The 23,217-nt window shown below is 35.3% G+C and overlaps 1 protein-coding gene across 4 annotated transcripts in view; it reads right to left on the bottom strand.

The window, feature by feature from the left end:
• Window positions 1–23,217, bottom strand: part of LOC114333773 (ATP-binding cassette sub-family C member 4-like) — a 91,881-nt gene that overhangs the window by 15,600 nt on the left and 53,064 nt on the right. For all 4 annotated transcript variants that reach the window (XM_028283768.2, XM_050644058.1, XM_028283770.2 and 1 more), the window contains 5 exons: window positions 17,795–18,225; window positions 16,034–16,190; window positions 11,087–11,349; window positions 9,553–9,877; window positions 7,162–7,343 (listed from right to left, as the gene is read on the bottom strand). In XM_028283768.2, coding sequence (XP_028139569.2) covers window positions 7,162–7,343; window positions 9,553–9,877; window positions 11,087–11,349; window positions 16,034–16,190; window positions 17,795–18,225 — 1,358 coding nt within the window. The remainder of the gene's footprint in view (window positions 1–7,161; window positions 7,344–9,552; window positions 9,878–11,086; window positions 11,350–16,033; window positions 16,191–17,794; window positions 18,226–23,217) is intronic.

Here is a 23,217-nt window from a genome sequence, read left to right as displayed (position 1 = left end):
CCATGATAATTAGTTATTTGAACAAGTTGTTCCAAATATTATTCTAACCCCACATACCAAATTTCATAACAAAATTCGCACTTTTAGTTTTTTCATTATTTTTAGTCAGGACCCTAAAATTCGTTGTCCCGAGATGCACGCAACGGAGCCGAGAAGCTAGTTTAGCCTCCGTTGGTAAATCTCCGGGCAGCGTATGATGGCACCGTAGATGCCACTGTTAGGAGACCGGGTCTCCTTAAACGCCTACTGCGCTGCGCGGAGCATTAGCAACAGAGGTAGTCGGCTTCTCGGCTCCGTTCATGCATCTCGGTGTAACCCAGGGTCCTGCCTACAATAATAATAAAAAAAACTGAGACGCAATCATGCGTTCTAATGCTAATGCTCTGTGCGTATGGATATTTAGTGATGATATGGAATTTAGACGTTGTATAATAGTGAGTGTGCTTGTTGTTTTTCACGATTCAAGATAAACAAAAAAGTGTAGCGTGTGTAAAAAATTTATGGGGAGGCTAAGACGCCCTTGCCTCCTCTGACGAGCCGCCACTGCTGTGAGCAGTTAAAGTTGATTGGATGAAAATTAAAGGAGTTTTTTTTACGGATCACAATTTCTCTCCAGAACATTACACTTCCCCTTGTATATTTGTGAACATATCTGACAGTTTTCGATTTTGCTTGTCTTCCTCGACCTCTAAGTACACGATTTCGTGGGTCATCTGATTTTACACAAATCCTGACTTTTTTAGAAAATACATAGCACATTTTGTCAATTCCCAATGTTCCAGTTTTGGTGGTGAAGACACCAATTTAGGCGATTAATCTTGTGCTATCTGGATAACTCGGGAACCCATAAGTGTCTCCTGCTGTATACTTTTTGGTACGAACTCTTCTTCTTATCGTTTCAACTGAAACATTTACACCTGTAGCTTCCAAAAGCTGCCTTTGGAGCTGCAGGTGAGAAATGGTTGGGTGTCTTCCACCTGATTGGACAATTAAACGATCGTGGAGAGCCGGTATTACTTTTGTCGACTTTCCCTTGCTTTATTTTTGAGCTTTCCTAGTTCCTGTTACCTAGCATAGGTTTTGGACAGAACGCCCTGTATTACGCCTAGCTCTACAGCTATGTCCCTCTGAGAACATTATTTTCTCCACAAGACCCATAATCTTTCCTCGTTGTAAGTTCTATAACCCCACATGAGCCATATTTTCGTTTTTGGACCCAAAAGTTAGTTTATTTATTTTCGTTCAATTTGCATCTCAAGCAAATAACCTATACCGTACCGAGCTGTACTATCTGATTGTCTTGTCGATTTGTTTATTTTCAATAAAAACCTTTATTCTTCGCAAAAATAACAAGTTTTTTCAAAAGAAATAAATATGACTTTGAAATACATGGTGATTACATATAAGTTCGGGTGTGTGTATATTGAAAAGGAAAAATTTTGGAGTGCAATTGATTATGAGATGCTCGAGATTCCGGTTAACGAGAAGTGTTTTATTGGTGATGATTTGAATGAATTTATTGGTAGAGAAAAAACGGGAATAGAAAAAGTTCATAGAGTTTTTGAGATGAGAATAAAAAATGATAAAGGGAATAGTGTGATTTACTTTGCAGTGCCATGAGATTTGTCTGTGGTTCATACGTTCTTTATGAAGACTGAAGACCAATATGTTACCTACAGTAGCAGGGGAAGGGAAAGTCAGATAGATTTTGTGCTATGTAGGCGAAGTTGACTATATAATTACAGACAAAAAATTTATAGTTAAAGATGTCACTGTCCTAAACAGCTTCACAACAGGAAGTGATCACAGAATGGTTCGCGCTAGAATAGAAATTAACATCGACAAAGAGAGAACTAAACTAATAAGAAAGAAACAAATGAAAGCATGGTCACAACCAAAAAATGAAACAGAGTTTGCAGATCATATAACTGTACATCTACAAAACAGACCCCCTACAAATGATATAAATCAGCTAAATAAATTAATTACTAATACCATAGCAGAAGCTCAAAGGAAATGTTGTACGGTCAACAAGAGAGAGGAGAGAATCACTGCTAACACCAAACTTAAAATGGAAGAAAGAAGAGAAATGCTAAAAGATAAGAATATAGAACAACAAAGCTTAAATAAAATAAACAAAGAGGTCTCTAAAGCTATTAGAAAGGACATAAGGGCATATAAAAATGAGAAAATCTCGCAGACAATCGAGCATAACAAGAGCATGAAGATATTAAGAAGGAAATTGACGAACAGCAGAAAATAAATTATCAGACTCAAGGGAAAAAATGGCAAACTAACATCCAATAGAGAGGAAATGCTAGAGATAGTGGAAGACTTCTATAAAACACTATATACAAATAAACTTGACATAAACCCTACAGAACATTCAGAACAAAAAATTATGAATCAAGGTTCAGAGGATATTCCCGAGATAACAACGACTGAAATCTATCATGCTTTAAAGAAAATGAAAAATAACAAAGCACCAGGAGAGGATGGAGTAGTGGCAGACGCGCTAAAAATCGGAGGCTCTGCTCTCATCAGGGCAATCAAACACCTTTTCAATATATGCTTAGAAAACCAAGCCATACCAGCTGAATGGAATAATTCTATAACGCTCCTCATACATAAGAAAGGAGATGAAACAGAACTCGAAAACTATAGGCCAATTCTTCTAAACCACCTGTATAAATTGTTTGCTCGAATAATCACTGCCAGAATTGAGAACAAGCTAGAAATATGCCAACCTAGAGAACCTAGGTATGGTACAAATGACCATCTAACTTCCCGAAAGGTCCTAATCGAAAAAACTGTGGAGTACAACCGGCCGCTAGTTCTAGTATTTGTTGACTACAAGAAAGCCTTTGACACTATCGAAATGGTAGTCATCTTAAGAACTTTGAGAGATTGTAGAATCGACTACCGATATTCCAACATTCTTCAACATATATGCAAATGCCACAACAGCAATAAACCTCTATACCCAAACTCAAAAAATAAAACTAAAAAGTGGAGTTAGACAAGGAGACAACATGTCACCAAAACTATTCAATGCCGTAATGCAGCACGCACGCATTCCAGATGTTAGAATGGGAAAACAGAGGTTTGAATGTCGATGGCGAAAGGCTGAACCACCTACGATTTGCAGATGATATAGTTTTAATAACCGACGACTTAAAGGAAGCCCACGAAATGCTGCAAGAACTACAACGAGTTTCTCAAAAAGTAGGGTTGGAAATACACTTTGGGAAAACTAAAATGATGACCAATTTAGTACCTAGCGGACCACTGACACTAGAAAACAGCCATATCGAAACAGTTCACAAATACATCTATCTGGGCCACGAAATACAAATAAGTAGAGACAACCAAACATTCGAATTATCTCGAAGAATAGCTTTAGGATGGGCAGCATATGGCAAACTAAGAGACGTGTTCAAGGAAAACATCCCAATCAGAGGCGTGCGGTCCATAGAAGTGGGGGAAGCGCCGCTTCCCTATTTATTCGTCGATATAAGAAAATATATTATTAATTAATATTTAATAATAAAGTTTTTTCCCTAATCCAAATAATCTACATATTACCTAGCCAATAGGCATTGAAAAATATTAAAAATTAATCGCGTACGAACGAACTCAATATGCACACAATTCAACTATTTGGTCCACTCCTGGCAGAAGCGCATCTCAAAATCACCGCTTGTCATGCAGTTGTCCCTTTTAAAATTGGTCAGGGTTCAATGACCGCAGCCACTAGTCGCGCGAATTTTGGTATACCATGGAAGCGCTGGTCGTATCGCCTTCCCGAAAGTGAGATGCTCCGAATGTTACTGCTGCTAAGGGGTGCTTAGATATTACATACATTCGCTTAAAGAATATTTCGATTTAAATTTTTTGCAGAGATATTTCCTTTTACTGATCTTTTATTTGACATTTTACAGAAATCAAATGGTATTGCATTTTGTATAAGACAAATTGATGACTTTATTAATACGATAATTAAAAAACGAGAGCAGTTTAAAAATATTTGGGATAAAACTGAACATATGGGGTTTGAACATGAAAGAAAAATAATGAAGATTGATAATTTCGGAGACAGAGAGACAGAGAAAACAGAGGAAACAAAGAGACCTTTTGATAATATTCTACAACAAATGAATTCTAGCTTTCAAAATTTTAACGATTTAAAATTAGTAGAATTATATATAATCTTAATATTTCTAATTATAATTCACCAAAATTTCCCACAGAGGAATTTATGTCATTACGATTAAATAATGAAAATTTTTTGTTATCCCAGCTTTGCATTCTCAGTTAAGTATCATTTATGAAACAACTGACATGAATGATAAAGAAATACCCAGAAATCTGAAATTTCTTTATAACTACTGGTTTAAACAAGTCGCTGTGTGAAGTGGTCAAGTTGTGTGAATTAGTACTACTAACTTTCCCAGCCACAAGTGAGTGCATCAGTTGAACGAAGTTTTGCAGTATTAAGATGCATTACGAGTTTCAAATTAAGAGTTTAAAAGAAATTCAACAAGCGAAGACAGACTTTGAAAGTTAGCCCTATTATCCATTAAAAAAGACTGCATTCAACAATTATCAGAAGTTGATAGGAGAATAGACCTCGAGTATAAATAAGTGTCATTTTAGTGAAAGTTGTGTGTTGTGGAAAATGCCTCGGAGTATATATTTTTTAATATGATTCTTCTTTAGAAAACCAAGCCCAGCGCGAGGACTCAAGGCCCGAGCTAGCAATACAGATCAATGATAGGTCACTAGTTACTAGAAATAGCGGGAATAGAGTGCCTCACGCATTCACGCGTCACGGATTTAGTGTGTGAGTCCTTGTACGCAGGACGTCTCACATAATTAAGTACTTTGCTGATAGAGAGCCCCTGCGCATCAGAGTGTTATCAGGTGGAAAGTTGCTCGACCCTCGACCCTTAAGAAAATATTTTTATATCCTTATTGAATCGCTTCCCCTTTCGAAAAAGTCACCGAACGCCACTGATCCCAATAAAGCTAAAAAGAAAAGCATTTAACCAGTGCGTACTTCCGGTGCTTACTTATGGAGCTGAAACACTGACATTGACTAAAACATCAATAAGAAAACTACAAGTAGCACAACGAAAAATGGAAAGATCCATGCTTGGCCTAACTCTGAGAGACAGAATACGAAATGATGAGTTACGGCGAAGAACTGGAGTGGAAGACATCATAAAGCGCATTACGAAGTTGAAGTGGAAATGGTCAGGACACGTCGCAAGACAAAGAGACAACAGATGGACAAGGAAGATCTTAGAGTGGCAGCCAAGGGCGGACAAACGAAGTCGTGGAAGACCACCTACCAGATGGACCGACGATATAAAGAGAATAGCGACAAACTGGATTGCAGCTGCCCAGGACAGAGAGGGGTGGAGACATCTTGAGGAGGCCTAAGTCCGACAGTGGACAAATTTGGCTGTGTGATAAGGCGAAGTTAGTTAAAAGAGGTGACCAACTTTAAAGTGATAAAGGGTTAGTGTGTAGTTAGTCAACACCGACCGATGATAGTGGATATGGACATCAAGGTGAGGCAGAAAGGAATGCAAGAAGGACACCAGAAAGTAAAATAATGAAAGAAAAGATAAGGATTTGGCAAGTGTTTAATAATAGAGTGCTAAAAAAGTTTGAAAAAAGAAGATAAGGTCAATGACTGGTGGGAAGAGGAAGGGGAGAAAGGGAGGGGAGAGAGGAACTGCTAGGAAAATCATCTGATGAAGGGCTGATAAAAACAGAGAAGAAGAGACAAAAGATGCGGGATCCCAAATGAGAATATAATACCGTGGATAGTGAGAGACGAGATTGTCGAGGTTTTAAATATGATGAATATTGGTGAGGCAGTAGGACCTGATGGAACACCTGTGGACGTTTAGAAGGCTCTAGAAGAGGAATATGTTGATATTTTGTGGCAAATGATGAATATGATATATGAGGAACAAAGGATGCCCAATGCATGGAGGGAGAGATGGATAATGTTAATGTCGCTCACAATGAAAGTTTGGGAGAAAATTGTAGAGCGAAAATAAGGACATGTGTCAGAATGACCGATAGTTTTCCTGTAACGGTTGCTGTGCATCAATCCTCATCTTCTTCTTCTTCTTGTGCCACTCCTATCGGAGATTGGAAATCATCAAGGCTACCCTGACTTTGTTTACAGCTGACCTAAAAAGTTCGTTAGTGGTGCAGCCTCATCACTATCTGTTTAATTTTGTTATGGATGCACTGACAGAGAAGGTGAGGTAATAAGCTCCTTGGTTAATGCTCTTTACTGATGATACTGTGTTAGTAGAGGAGAGTAAATAATTGTTGGAGAAGTGGGAGGGTTGGAGAATGGGTGTTGAAGAGGGAGGACTTAAGGTTAAAGGTCAGAAACGTAGTATATGGGGTTGGGAAGAACTGGAATGGTTGGGGACATAGAATTACTTGGAGAAAAACTAGGACGAGTAAGAGCATTTAAATATCTTGTCTTCTAGATAAGGGAAAATGGGAGACTAGGTCTCGAAAAATTGCTCACAGGATACAGTCAGGTTGGTTTAACTGGAAGCGAATGAGTGGGATACTCTGTGATTTAAGAATCGGAGAAGGGCTGAAAGGAAAGATATACAAGAGTGTGGTGAGGCCTGCGTTGATGTACGGATGTGAAGTGTGGCCTTTAAAAAATATTCAGGAAAAGAAGATGGAGGAAGCTGAAAAGAAAATGTTACGGTAGATGCTGGGTAAGATTAGAACGGACAGGATCAGGAAAGACATGATTAGGAAAAGAGTCAGGGTGACTTAAATCTCAAAAAAGATTCAATAACAATGACTGCAATGGTTTGGTCACGTTAGATGTAGAAATGAAAACTCTGTGGGACGAAGAATAGAGTTGTTAGAAATTAATGAAAGGAAAGGTAGAGGAAAACCAACGAGAAGATGGAAGAAATGTGACAAAACACTTGAGATAGAAATATTTAGGTGAAGAAGATACGATAGATAGAAATGCATAGCTAAGAAAAGTAAGGAACAGCGATATGACTATTATTAATCTTATTTTACTATATTAATTGGTAAATTACGTAAAATGCCACAAAGAAATAGCTTCAGAACAATATTATTAATATTGTTAACTAATACCTGTTAGAGAGTCATCCAGCAAGTATATTTCACTTTCTTTGTATATAGCTCTTGCCAAGTTCACTCTGGCCTGCTGTCCTTTACTTAAATTTAATCCTTTATCGGTCACAATAGTTTCGTCTCCCTTTTCAAACAAACTTAAATCGTATTCCAACGCACATACTTTTATAACCTCTTTGTACCTAAAAATAACAATGGTATTTATAAATTTTTAAAAAACGCAAGAATTTTCAGTTTAATCCCTTCTAAAATCATCATCATCATTTTGTTAATATCCTACTCCTTTTTACATGCAATTATCCAATTATTTTGTTGACGTAATTCAATTATAGATAAAACTCAACCTTGAGATAGGTATTCCAACCATACTACTAATGGTAGGGGAGCCCAAGCGGGGATTTTTGCAGTTACTCGAGCGCGTCAGATTATCATATGGGGAGAAACGTGTTACCCTGCAGATGTACCTCTGCCATATATTGGCTCTTAACACAGGGGAGTTCGTTTAGGGGGACCCGAAAAAAAAAATCTATCCTTAAAAATACTCGAAATTGTCAGATTAAGATAAGGTAAGTTAAGTACATGCAAAACAGTGTATATTTAAAAAATCTGACGATTTGAGCGGGGCGTAAGGGAATTGGTGAGTCACAAAGTTTCACAAGAAAAAGGCGAATATTTCGCGAAATGAACGTCAGATCGAAAAACTAAAAACTACACGTTCAATATTTTTCAAAAATCTATCGATAGATACCAAACACGACCCCTCGCAGAGAGGGGTGGGGGTAAATTTTTAATTTTAAATACAAATCCCGCGATATTTAGCAAACCAAACATCAGATCGAAAAACTGCAAAATAAACTTATTTAATATTTTTGAAAAATATATCGAATGGTACCAAACGTGACCCCCCACGGAGGTGGGGTGGGGGTTACTTTAAAATCTTAAATGGGAGCCCCCATTTTTTATTACAGATTTGAATTCTCTGCATAAAAATAAGCAACTTTTATTCGAAACATTTTTTCGAATTATGGATAGATGGCGCTATATTCGGGAAAAACGATTAATGGAAATGGAAAATTAAATTAAAAAATGGCAAGCGCCCGCTAAAATGGAAAATTTTATTTAACTTTTTTTGGTTTTAGGACCTAATAATCACAACGCAATAGGTCCCCAAAGCGCTGGAGTGACTGCACATTTAGCATACTTTGCTCCCCTACCATAAGAGCGTTTATATACAAAGGGGTGTCCGACAATTTGTACTCTGTATTCATACTCATATTCAAAAAATACTAGACGACGCCAAAGTTGGTATAAGAATAAAGGGCAAATATATTAACCTTCTCAGATATACCGTCGATACCTCTATGATAGCAGAAATATTAGAAAACTTGCAGATACTGTTAAAAAGTGTCGCTAAGAGTTGTGAAGAAATGGAGCTGAAGATCAGTACCTACTGTGAAAACCAAAGTTATGAAAATAATATAAAAGTTCAAAAATTTACCCCTTCCAATATATGTGAACCACAAACAGCTTGAACAAGGAGACCAGTCTCGTCTGCTGGTTCAACAATCAACTTGATTATAAACAAGAAGTAAAAGCGAGAATAGAGGTACCCCGACACGGCTTTATCAAAATAAACAGTTTATTTTGTAGCAATAATATCATTCTCAGATGTCGCTTTCTACATTGATATGTCTGGTCAATACTATTGTATGGAACGGAGGCCTGGACATTCAACGAAACGTTGATTATCAAGTTAGAAGCCTTTGAACTTAGGCTTTGTAGAAGGATCTTGAAAATGATAAATATGTATTTACCTTGGACAATCCACACCACTAACGAAAATGTCCTGAGGAGAACAGGTCGAGATTGTGAGTTGCTATATGTATATAGTCAAAGTTAGAAAAGTTAGGTACCTATGACATATAATGAGAAACTAAAAGTACCGCCTAGCGCAACTAATCATCCAGGAGAAGATTGAAGGAAAACGGGATCCCGGTAGGTGCCAGATTTCGTGGTTTAAAAACATCGGAGACTGGACCGGTCTTGATTCAACATCTTTGTTTAGAGCCGCATTGGACAGACACGGATTTGCCAGTGTAGTCGCTAACCTCCACAAAAGAGACAGCGTCACAAAAAGACTTATGCCTGGTTGCACCAACAAATCTTAAGCTCCAGCTTAGCCCAGCTCTGCTTATCGATAGGGCCGATTTAAATCTCTTACAATACACCATAATTTTCGATTCTTATCTAAGCAATCCACGAGTAAATCCATTGTGGCAAGCTGAAAATTGAGCTAAGACTCAACGGTGCAACGCATATGTTTCATAAGCTGAGCTTAAAGTACGTTTTAAGCTTAAGATCTGCTGGTGCAACCAGGCATTAATGATTTACCTGGTTTCATTATACTTTTCTCCAAACAAAATATTTTGCTTAATAGAAGAAGGGAACAGCCAAGGATCCTGTGATGCGTACGATATTCTTCCAAACGTCAGTAGATGTCCATCTGTCACTGGATAATCTTGTAGAAGCATTTTTAACAAAGAGCTTTTGCCCGATCCAACTTTACCTGTGACTAATAACAAACTACTAGAGTTTATACTTAAGGTAACATCTTTTAAGATGCATTTATCTTTAATGTGGACCGTTGCATCTTTAACTTCTATTACAGGGCTAGCAGTTGGGGCGTCGGATCCTATTTTTGGTGGCAGCTCTTCACCTACAAAGGAAAAAACTTTATTTGTTATAAAAGAATCTAGATACATAATATGTCTAGATAACGTGTCTTTATTCCAAAAGATCTAGCCCCCTAAGAAAGCATATTATTATACGTTTAGGAGCTACATTGGTTAACTCGTTAGATTCTACGAAGATCAAATCCATTACAGGCACTTATGGTGTTAATTGTGAGCGGCCGTGGAGTAACGGCATAATCGCTGGCCTCATACGCCAGTGCAGGTGGGTTCGAGCACTGCCAAAGACAAACCATTTTTATTTCCAATAATGACACGAGCCGTCTCATCGTGCCTCGGAGAGCACGTTAAGCCGTCGGTCCCCCTGGGCTAGTGTACATCGGCACTAGTTACTTAAAACAGGGTTAAAGATGTAAATGGCGCCGGAACTGTCCGAAAGGATCTCCCCGGCAAAAAATGTCATACGATATTATTATTATTATTATTATGGTGTTAATTGAAAATTGCCCTCCAGTTACAAATAATATGCTTGGTAGACTCCTTTGTGCTTTAGTACAATTTCTGGGTTTCTCTTTTTGCTATGCCCATCGTTAGAGTTAAAAAGCCTCTACCAAAATATGCTAGTTCCCCATTCCCACCTCTATACATCGTTTCGTTCTGTAATTTCGTTCTGTTCTTCGTTCGAAGAACAGGGATTTGGATTACCTTTTATAGACCAATAAGAACGATATTCTATCTTCTATAAGTTGTTGGTGAGCACAATTATTATATCGTGTGGGGAAGATCCGTTATACAAAGTAATTATGATTTTCCATACCGGTAAAACTGCCGGTTTTACTTTTATAAATTCTAAACCAATATTTTATTGTTTCAGAGTTTTATTTGGGGTAACTTTTCGTCTTTTTTTCGTAAGAAATCTGTTGTAATTTTATACCTTTTCTCTGGCACTAGAATCGCACCTTTATTTTGTCTCTTGAACTTACTTAGTCGGTGCTCTATTCTGCTCTTCTTTACTTTTTCTCTTCTATTCTATACTTTCTTTATCTTCTTTATAATTTGATACCAACTTCAAACAGCTTTCCTTTCAGAGCCGTAGTTAGGTAGCACCATTTAGCGGTACAGATATGATGTCTGAGTTATCTGTGTCTGAGTTATCAGAGATGACCTGTGTACGGTGGGACCTTTTGGGTAACCGCGGCACTTTATAAAATTAAAAAAGAATACACTACGCTTACCTTTAATAACTTTATTGATCCGTATAATAGCCGAATATAACTCTGCTCCTCTTCCAATTCCGTAAGGTATAATAACACCCAAGGAATGTTTTAAATCCTTGAATATTGATAGTAGGTAGAAGACCAGTTCAGCCTCGATAGGATAACCCATCCATATACAAGATATTATCAAAACGTAAAATCCCACTTTGGAGAAAAGGACGCCTAGGATGACGATAACAATCTTCAGGTAAAACGCCAGGAGCATGCGATTTATTTCTGCTCTAAAATTAAAATAAGATTTAAAAATGTTAGTAATTACTTTAATATATTGAAATGTTTAGGTTTTTTTTAATGTTTTCCATTAGATCAATATTTTGCTACTTTCTTCATTCAATACTTTTTCTTTGCATTTTCATCGGTTTATTTTTGAACGTAGACTTGACTTTGACTGGTGTTTATCTAATCTTGCTGCCATTCAATATCTTCTAATATACAGGGTGTCCCATAACTAATTGGACATTAGCTAATGGGTGATAAAAGACATCAAAATATTAAGATTTAACCAAAATCGCTTAAATAAATTATGGCTCCTTACTGAGTTACAGGGTATTTTATTTAAAAATTTAAAAACTATTTTTGCTCAGTATTTTAAAACTATTCGACGTATCCTCTTCTTACTTGGCAGAAAGTGTAGGCACAGCATAATAAACGAAACCAGCAAGGACACTCCCCGATGCCGCCTTTGAAGTTGAAAAATACAGAGTCGCCATTTTTCGCGTAGTACATCTCAGTGGTGATGTGATGTGTTCGTTCATCAGTGTTGCCGATGTCACTATATGAAATTATATTAAGCCACTGCTAAAATGATCAGATTTTGCCAAAAATTATGTTAAAATGTTTGATCTTGGTAGGTTCTAAGGGTAATAAAAATACATTAAGAAAAAAGTTATTTTATTCAACTTGTTAATTCAAAAATACTTGTAACAAACGTATATGTAATATATTACTATAATAAAACTACATCTGGAACGCTTTCAAATAAAATTTCCTCATCCTCTTCTTGTAAAAATAAAGACTTTATGTGATTAAAATAATTTAACATTTTTTGTCTGTTTGAAAGGAGTAACAATCTTTTACTCCTTCACTTTTGCTAACACTAATTTAATATTTGCTCACAGATCGCATTTAAACGTCGACAGACAACGATATCTTAGGAAAGGTGATTTTTTTATTTCTGCATTGCTGCAGTATCAGTTTTTGCACTAACTTTATTACCCGTAAGAGATTCTTTTTGAATATTTTCTGGAATTTCTGCAAAAGATTAACGATACAATCGCCATTCATCGTCAATATTTTATGTCCCAATTATTGACATAATTCCCACAGGCATGCGTATAAAATTATGTTAAAAAATATTTATTATCAGAATGTCACAAAAGTTAAGTAAATCTGAAAATTATGTACAAATCGGCAACACTGTCGATTTTCTACACTGCCTTGTACTACGCGAAAAATGGCCGACGTTCTGCGCAGTAAATTATGATAAAAAACTTTTCTGACTACTACCAGTGGCGTATGACGGGGGACAGCGAATGGTTGATCCTTCCCAAATTCTATGCCACTGGCGGAATTGGCCTTTTAGCGCAATTTTTCGATTCTCCAATACTCTCTATGTAAATAACGTACTCCTCACCCGTAACGATAAAGTCAATAGTTTTCGAGATATTTGAAGTTAAACATGTAACGGCACAGTTATTTTGTTTAATATATTGGGCCGCTTAATTTTTAAAGAGTACGTTATTTACATAAAGAGTATTCGAGAATCGAAAAATTGTGCTAAAATGGGAATTCCGCCAGTGGCGTAGAATTTGGGAAGGATCAACCATTCGCTGTCCCCTGTCGTACGCCACTGGTAGTAGCCTTCTTCTTCTTGTAGTTTCTTCTCCTATCAGAGGTTGGCTATCATCACAGCTATCCGTACCTTATTGGCGGCTGCTCTGAAAAGATCTACTGAGCTGCAACTATACCACTCTCTTAAGTTTCTCAGCCAGGAAATTCTTCTTCTACCTATAGATCTTTTACCCTTTATTTTACCTTGCATTATGAGCCTTAATATCTCATATGTCGCAGCTCTGGTAATGTGGCCTAAATATTTTAGCTTTCTTGTTTTGATGTTCTTTATCACCTCGCAATCCTTTTGCAGCCTTCTTAACACTTCTGCATTTGTAACTCGTTGGATCCATGGTATTTTCAAAATCCTTCTATAGCACCACATCTCAAAGGCTTCCAACTTCTTTATATTTTCTACTTTTAGTGTCCAGCTTTCCACTCCATACAACAAAGTCGAGAACACGTAGCATCTTAAGGCTCTTATCCGCAGCTCCAGAGAAAGGTCTCGATTAACAAACATCTTTTTCATTTTTATAAATGCTTGTCTTGAAATTTCAGTGCGTGTCCTGATTTCTCTACCATGGTCATTGTTTTCATTTACCCAGGTTCCCAGATATTTGTAGTTATTCACTCTTTCTACTTGTTTTCCCTCGATATCCAACCTTCCTACTGTATGTTGCTTAGAAATAATCATGAACTTGGTTTTCTTAACGTTCATTTGTAGCCCATAGTCCATACTGACTTGATGTAATCTATTTACTAATAGTTGCAGTGCATCTAGACTGTCTGCAAAAATAGAGGTGTCGTCTGCGAATTTTATGTTGTTCAAGATTTTTCCGTTTATTGATATACCCTGTTCTTCCTCTGATATTGCTTCCTTAAAAATAGCTTCGCTGTACAGATTGAATAACAATTGAGACAACACGCAACCCTGTCCAACACCTCTCTTGATTTTTATGGCCTCTGTTTCGACATTCGGTAGTAACCAGAAACGTTTATTTATCATAATTTCATATTGTGTATAATACCTACATTTTCTGCCAAGTATGAAAAGGATACCTCGAATAGTTTTAAAATACTGAGCAAAAATATTTTTTAAATTTTAATAAAATACCCTGTAACTCAGCAAGAAGCCATATTTTATTTAAGAGATTTTGGTTAACTCTAATATTTTGATGTCTTCTATCACCCATTAGTTAATGTCAAATTAATTAAGGGACACCCTGTATATTTATTTATTTTAATATAGCTAGCGGCTAGGTACTCTTCCACAATATCAGTGGAGGGAAGACTTAGGTACTTCAGAGATGCGATCCTGATATATGCAAGCCTTGATCCTCTCCCAACCCTTGTACTGGAGAGAAATCATGTATTATCTCTATTCATATCTAACTAATACCTACCATATCCTACCAATTTCCCAAACCAACTCAACAAGCGCCTAGCAAGCGTGGTGCTTAAATGCTAAAACTCCCAACTCACTCATTCAACAAAAGGGCCCTCAGTCCCTGGCAGCTGGGGGGAAATGGCATTTGAGGAGATGATAAAAGGACGTAACTGAAGGAAGAACTCATACATGCCAAATGTGATATTATAAGAATTAGCGAAGTCAAAAGGAGAGGTGAAGATTAGGTCAAAATAAAATCAGGTAACATATTCCAATGTAATGGTATACCAAAAGCAACAACTAGAGCAATTGTTCTATTAATGCACAGAAAATTACAGAAAAATATTTATAGTATTCACTGCATTTAGTTATACATGTAAATTTAAGTAATTACTCAAACAGTAAAAGAGAACAGATAATGAAACAAGAACACACATTAAATAACAAATATACAAGCTGAGAGACAAAGACTGAAAGGCAACGACAGATATACAAGACATTCTGAAAATGGCTATAAAATTTTTCTATAAAGATCTGTTTCCCAGTATGAGAGTAAGGACTCCCATAAATCAGGAATCTTAGAATAAGTAATTTTACCCATTACAGTGTCATAAGTAAGAGCAGCTTTAAAGGTAAAGAAGAACCGTCGATTGCCTGGTGGTAATAGACACGTTATTGAGAAGCAAGAGGCGACATCCTGCTAAAAAGCAGATGCTACAAGAAACGAGGCTCAGAAGTAGCTAACAAGGAATCATCAAATTAATGGAAAGCCACTAAGGGCAAATCCAAATTAAGAATATAATCTTTTTCTTTTTCTTACTCATAATCCTTAGTGCCCTTCAGGTCGTCGGACGAAGGAAATAATCAAGAATATTGATAAAAGTCTAGAGATATTGATCTTGTACAATTTGAAAACCTCAACAAATGAGAAATTAAAGCGGTCACCGAAATTGTGATTGCACATTGTTGTTCAAGAGAACATTTCTACAAAATAGGTATGGTGAATGAACCATGGTGCAGAAAATGCGAAATGGAAGAAAATACTGCCATACACATCGTCTGCCATTGCAATGTGCTAAGTGATATGAGGCCGGGATTCACTGGTGAACTGCAGATTGAACCAGAAGATATCCTAAGACTCCCAACGAGGAAACTGTTGCCTTTTGGTAAGGCCTTAGAACTTATTGGAAAATTGATGGGAAAACAAAGGTATGGTACAAAGGTCTTATGACCAAGTGATAGAGATTAAACTATTTCGGCCTGAACTAAAAATAGAGAAAAAAATACGAGACATGTAAAAACAGCTTGCAAGACTTTTGGGAATAAAATGAGATAAAGAGGACGATACAGCAAAACGTGAGATGCAGTGATGGCGGTTTACTAAGTTCCTTAATTTTGAATTCGAATATTAATTTGAGCTATTTATCGAGAGAGGTTTAGTGATAGTTACGAGTACATATTAGTTGTTTGGCCTCTAAGAAATTAAGTATATCCCTAGGTATAATATTAGATTTATATTTGTTTTGTGCACGCTACCACTCTTGTTCTTATACTCTATACTCTTATACTCTTATACATTGTTTCTTCTTTTCCTTATAGATTGATTTTAACTAATTTTTCATGCCTTATTCTTGTATATTGTGGTTATATTTATAATTATACCGAAAAATATCATGAAAAATACTTACAATCTGGATTGATTAATTTTCTCCCTAAAATACTCTTCCCATTTATACATTTTTATAATCCTAATGCTTGATAAAGTTTCTTGAATGGTCTGTAATCGTTGATCAGTCTTCTTTTCCGCAGATAATCTGAGTATACTTACATATCTTCCAAGAAGAACTAAAAGAAGATAGTATTGTTATTTGAAATAAAAAATAATGTTTAGATTATTACAAAGGTTTTAATATAAGTTTTGAGATAAGGCAACATCTTTGTAGAAACGATAATGATGTTACAGATGAGAATGGATCACGATTGATCGATTTTCTCACAGGCTGCAACTTAATCATCAAAAGCGTTAAATTTGCTAGAAAAAAGATCCACGAGGCGGATCCAAAGAAAGTGGAGATCAAACGATGGAAGAACAAATAATCAAATGGATCATGTTTTGTCACGTTTTGATTGAAGGAAAACATTCTAGCAGCTTAATATGACACGGATCATTTGCTCGTGAAAGTCAAGCTTACAACAAGAATATTGAACACAGATAATAGATAAACTCACGAAGATCGAAAGGTGAGATGTGGCGAAGCTGGAAGAAAAAGATAGGGGAACAAAATATCAAGTAGAAATAGATGAAAATGAATATGAATACGTAAATCAGCAATGGCAATCCATGAAAGGAACTATTACAGAAGCAGCAAAGAAATCAATCGGAAGAAAGAAGAAAAGAAAAAGGAAAAAAATGGTTCGATGAAGAATGCGAAAGAACCTTAGACTAATTCGCAGACTAAAATTGTATATTTGATTTACCACGCAGTCATTAATCACCTTGTAGAATTCTACATATTCTTCAAGACTGGAGAATATCATTGTCTAGACTTTTCCAAATAACTTTTCTTGATATTCTGTACCAAAATGGAATGATCGACCAATATCGCATTAAAAACTCACCCTGTATAATCACTAAAATTATATGACTGCCGTTGAGAAATCAAAATTTGTGCTGTAATCTGCGGGTCGGTTCTCAGCAAATCGGTCTACCCTAGCCGCCTTTGCAATATTGCAAATTCTAATATCAAGATTGGTGTAACTCTAACTCTAATAATTGGAGTTAGACAATCAAATTATACAACAAGTAATGACTTTCAAATACCTAATAAATATAATCTATCCGCCGACAACAATATCAAAGAAGGGGTAAAAGACCAAATAATTAAAGCCAGTAGAACGGCCGGATGCCTACACGACACAATTTGGAAAAACAAACACCTAAGAGTGGAAAAAAAGGCCCGAATATAGAAGTCAGTTATTAGACCAGTTAGGACTTACACGGCTGAAACAAGACCAGATACAAGCAAAACACAAAGACATCTGGAGACCAACGAAATGAAGATCTTAAGAAGGATTGCTGGAAAAGGACTACAGGATAGGGTAAGTGAGGAAATCAGACGCATATGTGGGGTAGACAATATAAATACCTGGGTAAAGAACAGAAAAGAAGAGTGGAATGAGCACATAAGCAGGATGTCTGAATCAAGGATATTAAGAATAGCCAGGGACAAGTCACCAAGAAGTATAGGACGCCCAAGAAAAAGATGGAATGATAATTTAGGGACAGATTGAAAGACGCCGTTGAAGAAAAACAGGCAGTACTGCCTATATAAAAGAAAAAGAAAAAGAAAAAGAAAAAGAAAAAGAAGAAAAATGTTGGTGTAGTATAGATGACTAAACGGTTAGTAATTATAAACAGTATGTAATCTATTAGATAGTTTATAACTTACTTTGAAGTGGCAAAACGCTCAATATAACCCCAATTCCTACGAATGATATTACACCTATTTTGGCATACAACAGGAAACAAATTACACAGGTTTGCACTATAGCGATCCACAAATCGTTGACAATCCACACAGATTGCTGGAATGAATATACATCTTTGGTAATCAGAGTCACTATATTCCCCAGAGTTATTTCTGATACAGATGAAGGCGTTAACTTAAGAGCCTTTCTGTAGAGTAAAGACGAAAACGCAGTCTTCACTTCAACGCCAAGTTGTTGGACCCAAATTACGTAGTTGTGAATGTAGATGGTGTAAACTAGATGTAAGATTAGGACTAAGGCTGCATAGTAGTAAGCTTCGTTCTTTGTTATCGCAGTTTGACCAGGCTTGAAGAATGACACTAATTTACTAAGTGCCCATGGGTCAACAATGCTAAAAAGTATAAAGTATATTTGAGAAGTTATGATAGGTAATATAAAATAAATTTTTAGTTTTTCAGGATTTTAATGTTTTATTCCAGATAGATTTCAAAAATGTTTTGGAAAAAGATAGCAACGTTTATTTTTAGTGGCTTCTTTATTAAATTTATATACAGTACTGGTCGTCCACATTACCATTAGTATCATAGGCATTTGTTTTACACGTTTTTATTTTAACCATACATTATTTGATAATAGCATGTTCAATATTGTAAACACTAGTTCATATTTAGGGGAGTGCAATTAGAACGAAAATATGCATTGTTTCGGAAAAATTCAAACAAGCTTATATTTTTCTAAAGCCTTTTTTGTTAGTTTATATACATGTTAAAGTAAAAAAATCTACTCGCAGATTTGGCCGCTAACTGTTTATTAATTGTTTAAACAATAACAATTGTTTTGTATAAATAATTTTAATAATCGTTGAATTCATCATTTTATTTTGATCAAATATGTTTCTATTTTGTTTTTGGTTATGCTAAATCCGAATATGGCATTACAATTTGAAACATGTTATACAGAAGCTCTTATACAGTATGATTGCGTAGCTAGGTACCGCATGAAAAACTTTTTTATTATCAATTTTACGAAAAAAAGTTATTTTTCATAAAATGCTCTACCTAGTCTCGCATCTAAGATACAACCATCAGATATCAAACTTTTTTAGTTTTATACGAGGTATGTAAATAATATGAATTTTTCCTAAGAGTTAAGTGCATTTAATTATTCACAATATTTCAATTAGAAGGATATAATTGAACACTGAAACATATGTTTTAATTCCAAGCAACTTTTCTTAATAACAATTTTCGACATTGTGAATTATAAAGGTACTTTACTCTTAGTGAAATTCATAGTTTTTTACATACCTCGTATAAAATTAATAAAATTTTATATTTGATGGTTGCATCTTAGATTATATACAATGCAAAGTATTTTATAAAGAATAACTTTTTTTCGTAAGACTGATAATAAAAAGTTATTAATAGGTTCCAAGTTACGTAGACATACTGTATAAGAACTAAAAAAAATTTTTGTTGAACATTTATTATTATTGAAGCTTATTACTAATTGTATTTTAGTTAAGTTTAACAGAAAAAAGTTTTGATAACTTTGTATAAACATTTTTTAGTTGGTAATTTTCGGTTTTTGTATTACATTTTTGGTATACTTCTTAATTTTCTTAAAAAGAAATAGTTTATTTCATTTCTAAATTAAAATAATTTAGTGAATTTTAAAGACTACATCCTAATCTTAAAAAACACCTACAAAACTGTAATAGTTCTGTTCAAACTTGAGTAATACCGTCTTAAAGCGGTGTAAATTCTGTAAAACTATGAAATTTTCAAAAATTACATTTTTAGACGTCGCGTCGTATCATTTGAATTAAATTTTTGAGATTTTTTTTAATAAAACATCGTTTAGTAAGATGTTTGAAAGGTAAGTTGTGCAAAATTTAGAGTTTTATAAGAAAAATTGTATTAGTTACACATTTTTAAATCATTTTTAAACAAAATCCATGTAAGTCTCACTTTCAGCCCACACCGTACTTATGTCCATACATTTTATTTCTTTTATTATAACCATAAGATAGTTTAATTATTCTTCTTTCATGTCCAATTTGTAAAATTTCATTTGATCGATTAGTTAAAGAATTACATTAAAATAACTCAACCGTACACTTCGCCGTACGCTAGTTTACAGTGCGTCAATGTTTGTGAGAAGGGTGACTTTAGCGTTAAAAATAAAAAATTATAGAAGCTACAGATTTCATTTTAGAAAAATCTTTGTATCAGGTTTTTTTTGTAAAATTTTCTGAATTTTGCAATGGTCAAGTCAGTTTTTTTCTAAAATTTATATTTTCGGAGTTATTTAAAAAAAACATCTAATTTCGCTGTTCATTTGTTTAATAAAAAATGAAGCACCCACTTCTCGAGTAGAACTTTTTGATATGTTGTTTATTAAACATTTCTTAATGAAATTTCAAAAAGTTTTCTATCTTGTTTGATTTTTTCCGAATTGAAAATCTGTATGCACTCCCCTAATTGTATATTGTATATTTTTTTCTAGAACGAGGATTTATATTTAACCCATCTTCTCATTCACAAAAATAGTAATACTAACAAATACCGTGAAACCAACAAACTCGTACAAAGAAAAATTAAGCAAGACAAATGCAGATGGAAAATATGTGATCACGAACAACAGGGCAAAGAATGGGAGAGATACATTAGTGACCTTTTTGACGGTGTGTCTCGAGAAATTTCTACATAATATACACATACTACCTATGACAACTTGTTAGACAGAGGTTCCAGTATACTGAAATCAGATGTTAGGAAAGCAATACAGCAAGCCAAAAATAATAAAGCACCTGGACCAGATCAAATCTCTGCTGAGCTACTTAAACTTTTGGACAAGGAAAACATTATCTACTTAACCACTTTCTTTAACAAAATTTACAACGACGGAAAAATCCAGATGATTGGTTGGAGTGACTCTTTATAACATTACCAAAAAAAGCAGGCCCAAAAATTCAGTGATTTTAAACTAATCAGTTTGATGAGCCACACACTTGACACTTTTACGAATTATAAAAAACCGAGTATTTCTTCTTGCGAAAGAATAAGCAATTTGGATTTAGAAATGGTCTAGAAACTAGAGAGGCATTATTTTTATGCACGTTCTCTGACAATAAAGTTTGTAAGTTCCGAGAAAACGTTTATGTTTGTTTCATCTACTTTAAAAACGTATTAGACTGAGTATAATATGATATACTTTTCGATTGCTTACGGCCAGCAGGATTTGGCCACTAAGGGTACGAACATAACGAGGATACCTTCCTTTCAGTGTTCTTTGTGGTTTCCATATAACCAAAACTGGTCGCAACCTGATTACAACACGAAATGAATGAATACACCAGCCGTATCTCCGGCGAATGTCACGTGGTTTAAAAACGACCAATAAACTTTAATTTACCACGCGATCAGCAGGTCGATCGCGATGTAAAACACACTATTTTGTTTTGGCATCGACATCGCTGTAAACCACGATGATAGGTCGCGAGGGTGAATGGGTGACACATCATTGGTGTGTGCGATCTCATAAGAAAATGAAGGTTTGTTTTGACATCGGTGTATCTTCGGCATGTTCGTACCCTAAGATATAAGGCAGTTAAAATACTTACATCACAATCAAGTAGCCTCTATCCAAATTGGAGATAGTAACCAATAATATCAGATACGCTGATGATACTGATAATTTCTTGCAGAAAATTTACAAGATCTCCAGTAAATCTAGTCAGTTAGTCCAGTTATCAAGGCAAAGACAAAATAGATGGCAGTTGGGAAGCTTAATAAAGATCAAGGTCTGCTTTCTCTTAATGGAGGTGAGATAGAACGTGTAAACGATTTTAAATACCTTGGCAGCTGGTTAAATGTAAACTGTGACTCTGAAGACAAGAAAATAACCAGAATATGATTTTTTATAAACTTTTCAAAATTAGCCGCCCCCTAAAATCTGCCATACGGAACATGTCATCCCCTCCCTAGCTCCAGATCTGATTACGTTTGTAGTCAGACTTGGAGTAATCTCATATATACTTTTTATGTTGTTAAGCTATTTCCTTGTGGCATTTTTATAATTAACTATTTAGATAGGAAATAAGACACAATTAAAATGAAAAAAATAAAAATAAAATAAAAATTCCATTTTTATTCAGTTGCAATGCGAAGGCAAAACCGTCTTATTTTTCACTTAGAACAGGGAGCGCAAACCAGCACTCTAAATCGACGATTTTCGACTCTATTTGGAGTCATCATCAGAGAGACAAAACTACGAAAGCTTATCCCTGCATTGCAACTGACGTTTATGGAGTAGGTGACTAGCGTCATCTGGCAACTGACAGGCAAATTTTTCAACCTAATGGAAACATTAATAATATTGAAAAATATTAAAAATATTACTAAAAGATTTTTAATTGAAATCTTATTGGTCCATTTCCCTGGTAACACCTTCATGGCTTCTAAAAATTGCACGCCAGATGGATGCTGAAGCGAAGAAGACAAGAGAGAATTCAAAAACTTACAATTCACGACCCCGTCTGTTCAGCTGGTAAATTCCAACGGGAAATGGACCTAGTTACTCAAAGGAGTCAAGACCAATATAAAAATGAAATAAAAATTTCATTTTTATTCAGTTGCAATGCGAAGGCAAAACCGTCTTATTTTTCAGTTAGTACAGGGAGCGCAAACCAGCACTCTAAATCAACGATTTTCGCTTCAGCATCCATCTGGCTTGCAATTTTTAGAAGCCATGGAGGTGTTACCAGGGAAATGGAACAATAAGTTTTCAATTAAAAATCTTTTAGTAATATTTTTAATATTTTTCAATATTATTGTTTCTATTAGGTTAAAAACTTTGCCTTTCAGTTGCCAGATGACGCTAGTCACCTACTTCATAAACGTCAGTTGCAATGCGCGGATAAGCTTTCGTAGTTTTGACACTTCGGGCAGAGAGCAGCAAACCTACACCTCTCTGATGATGACTCCAAATAGAGTCGAAAATCGTCTATTTAGAGTGCTGGTTTTCTCGCTGTCCTAAGTGAAAAATAAGACGGTTTTGCCTTCGCATTGCAACTGAATAAAAATGGAATTTTTATTTTATTTTTATATTGGTCTTTATTCCTTTGAGTAACTAGGTCCATTTTCCGTTGGAATTTACCAGCTGAATAGACGGGGTCGTGAATTGTAAGTTTTTGAATTCCCTCTTGTCTTCTTCGCTTCAGCATCCATCTGGCTTGCAATTTTTAGAAGCCATATAGGTGTTACCAGGGAAATGGACCAATAAGTTTTCAATTAAAAATCTTTTAGTAATATTTTTAATATTTTTCGATATTATTAATGTTAATAATAGGTTGAACACTTTGCCTTTTGAAAGAAAAAAT

This window comes from Diabrotica virgifera, chromosome 1 (genome assembly GCF_917563875.1).
Source record: "Diabrotica virgifera virgifera chromosome 1, PGI_DIABVI_V3a".
Taxonomy (NCBI): Eukaryota; Metazoa; Arthropoda; class Insecta; order Coleoptera; family Chrysomelidae; genus Diabrotica; species Diabrotica virgifera.
Note: the sequence above shows the minus strand (reverse complement) of the source record. Positions and strands in the feature narration are given on the sequence as shown.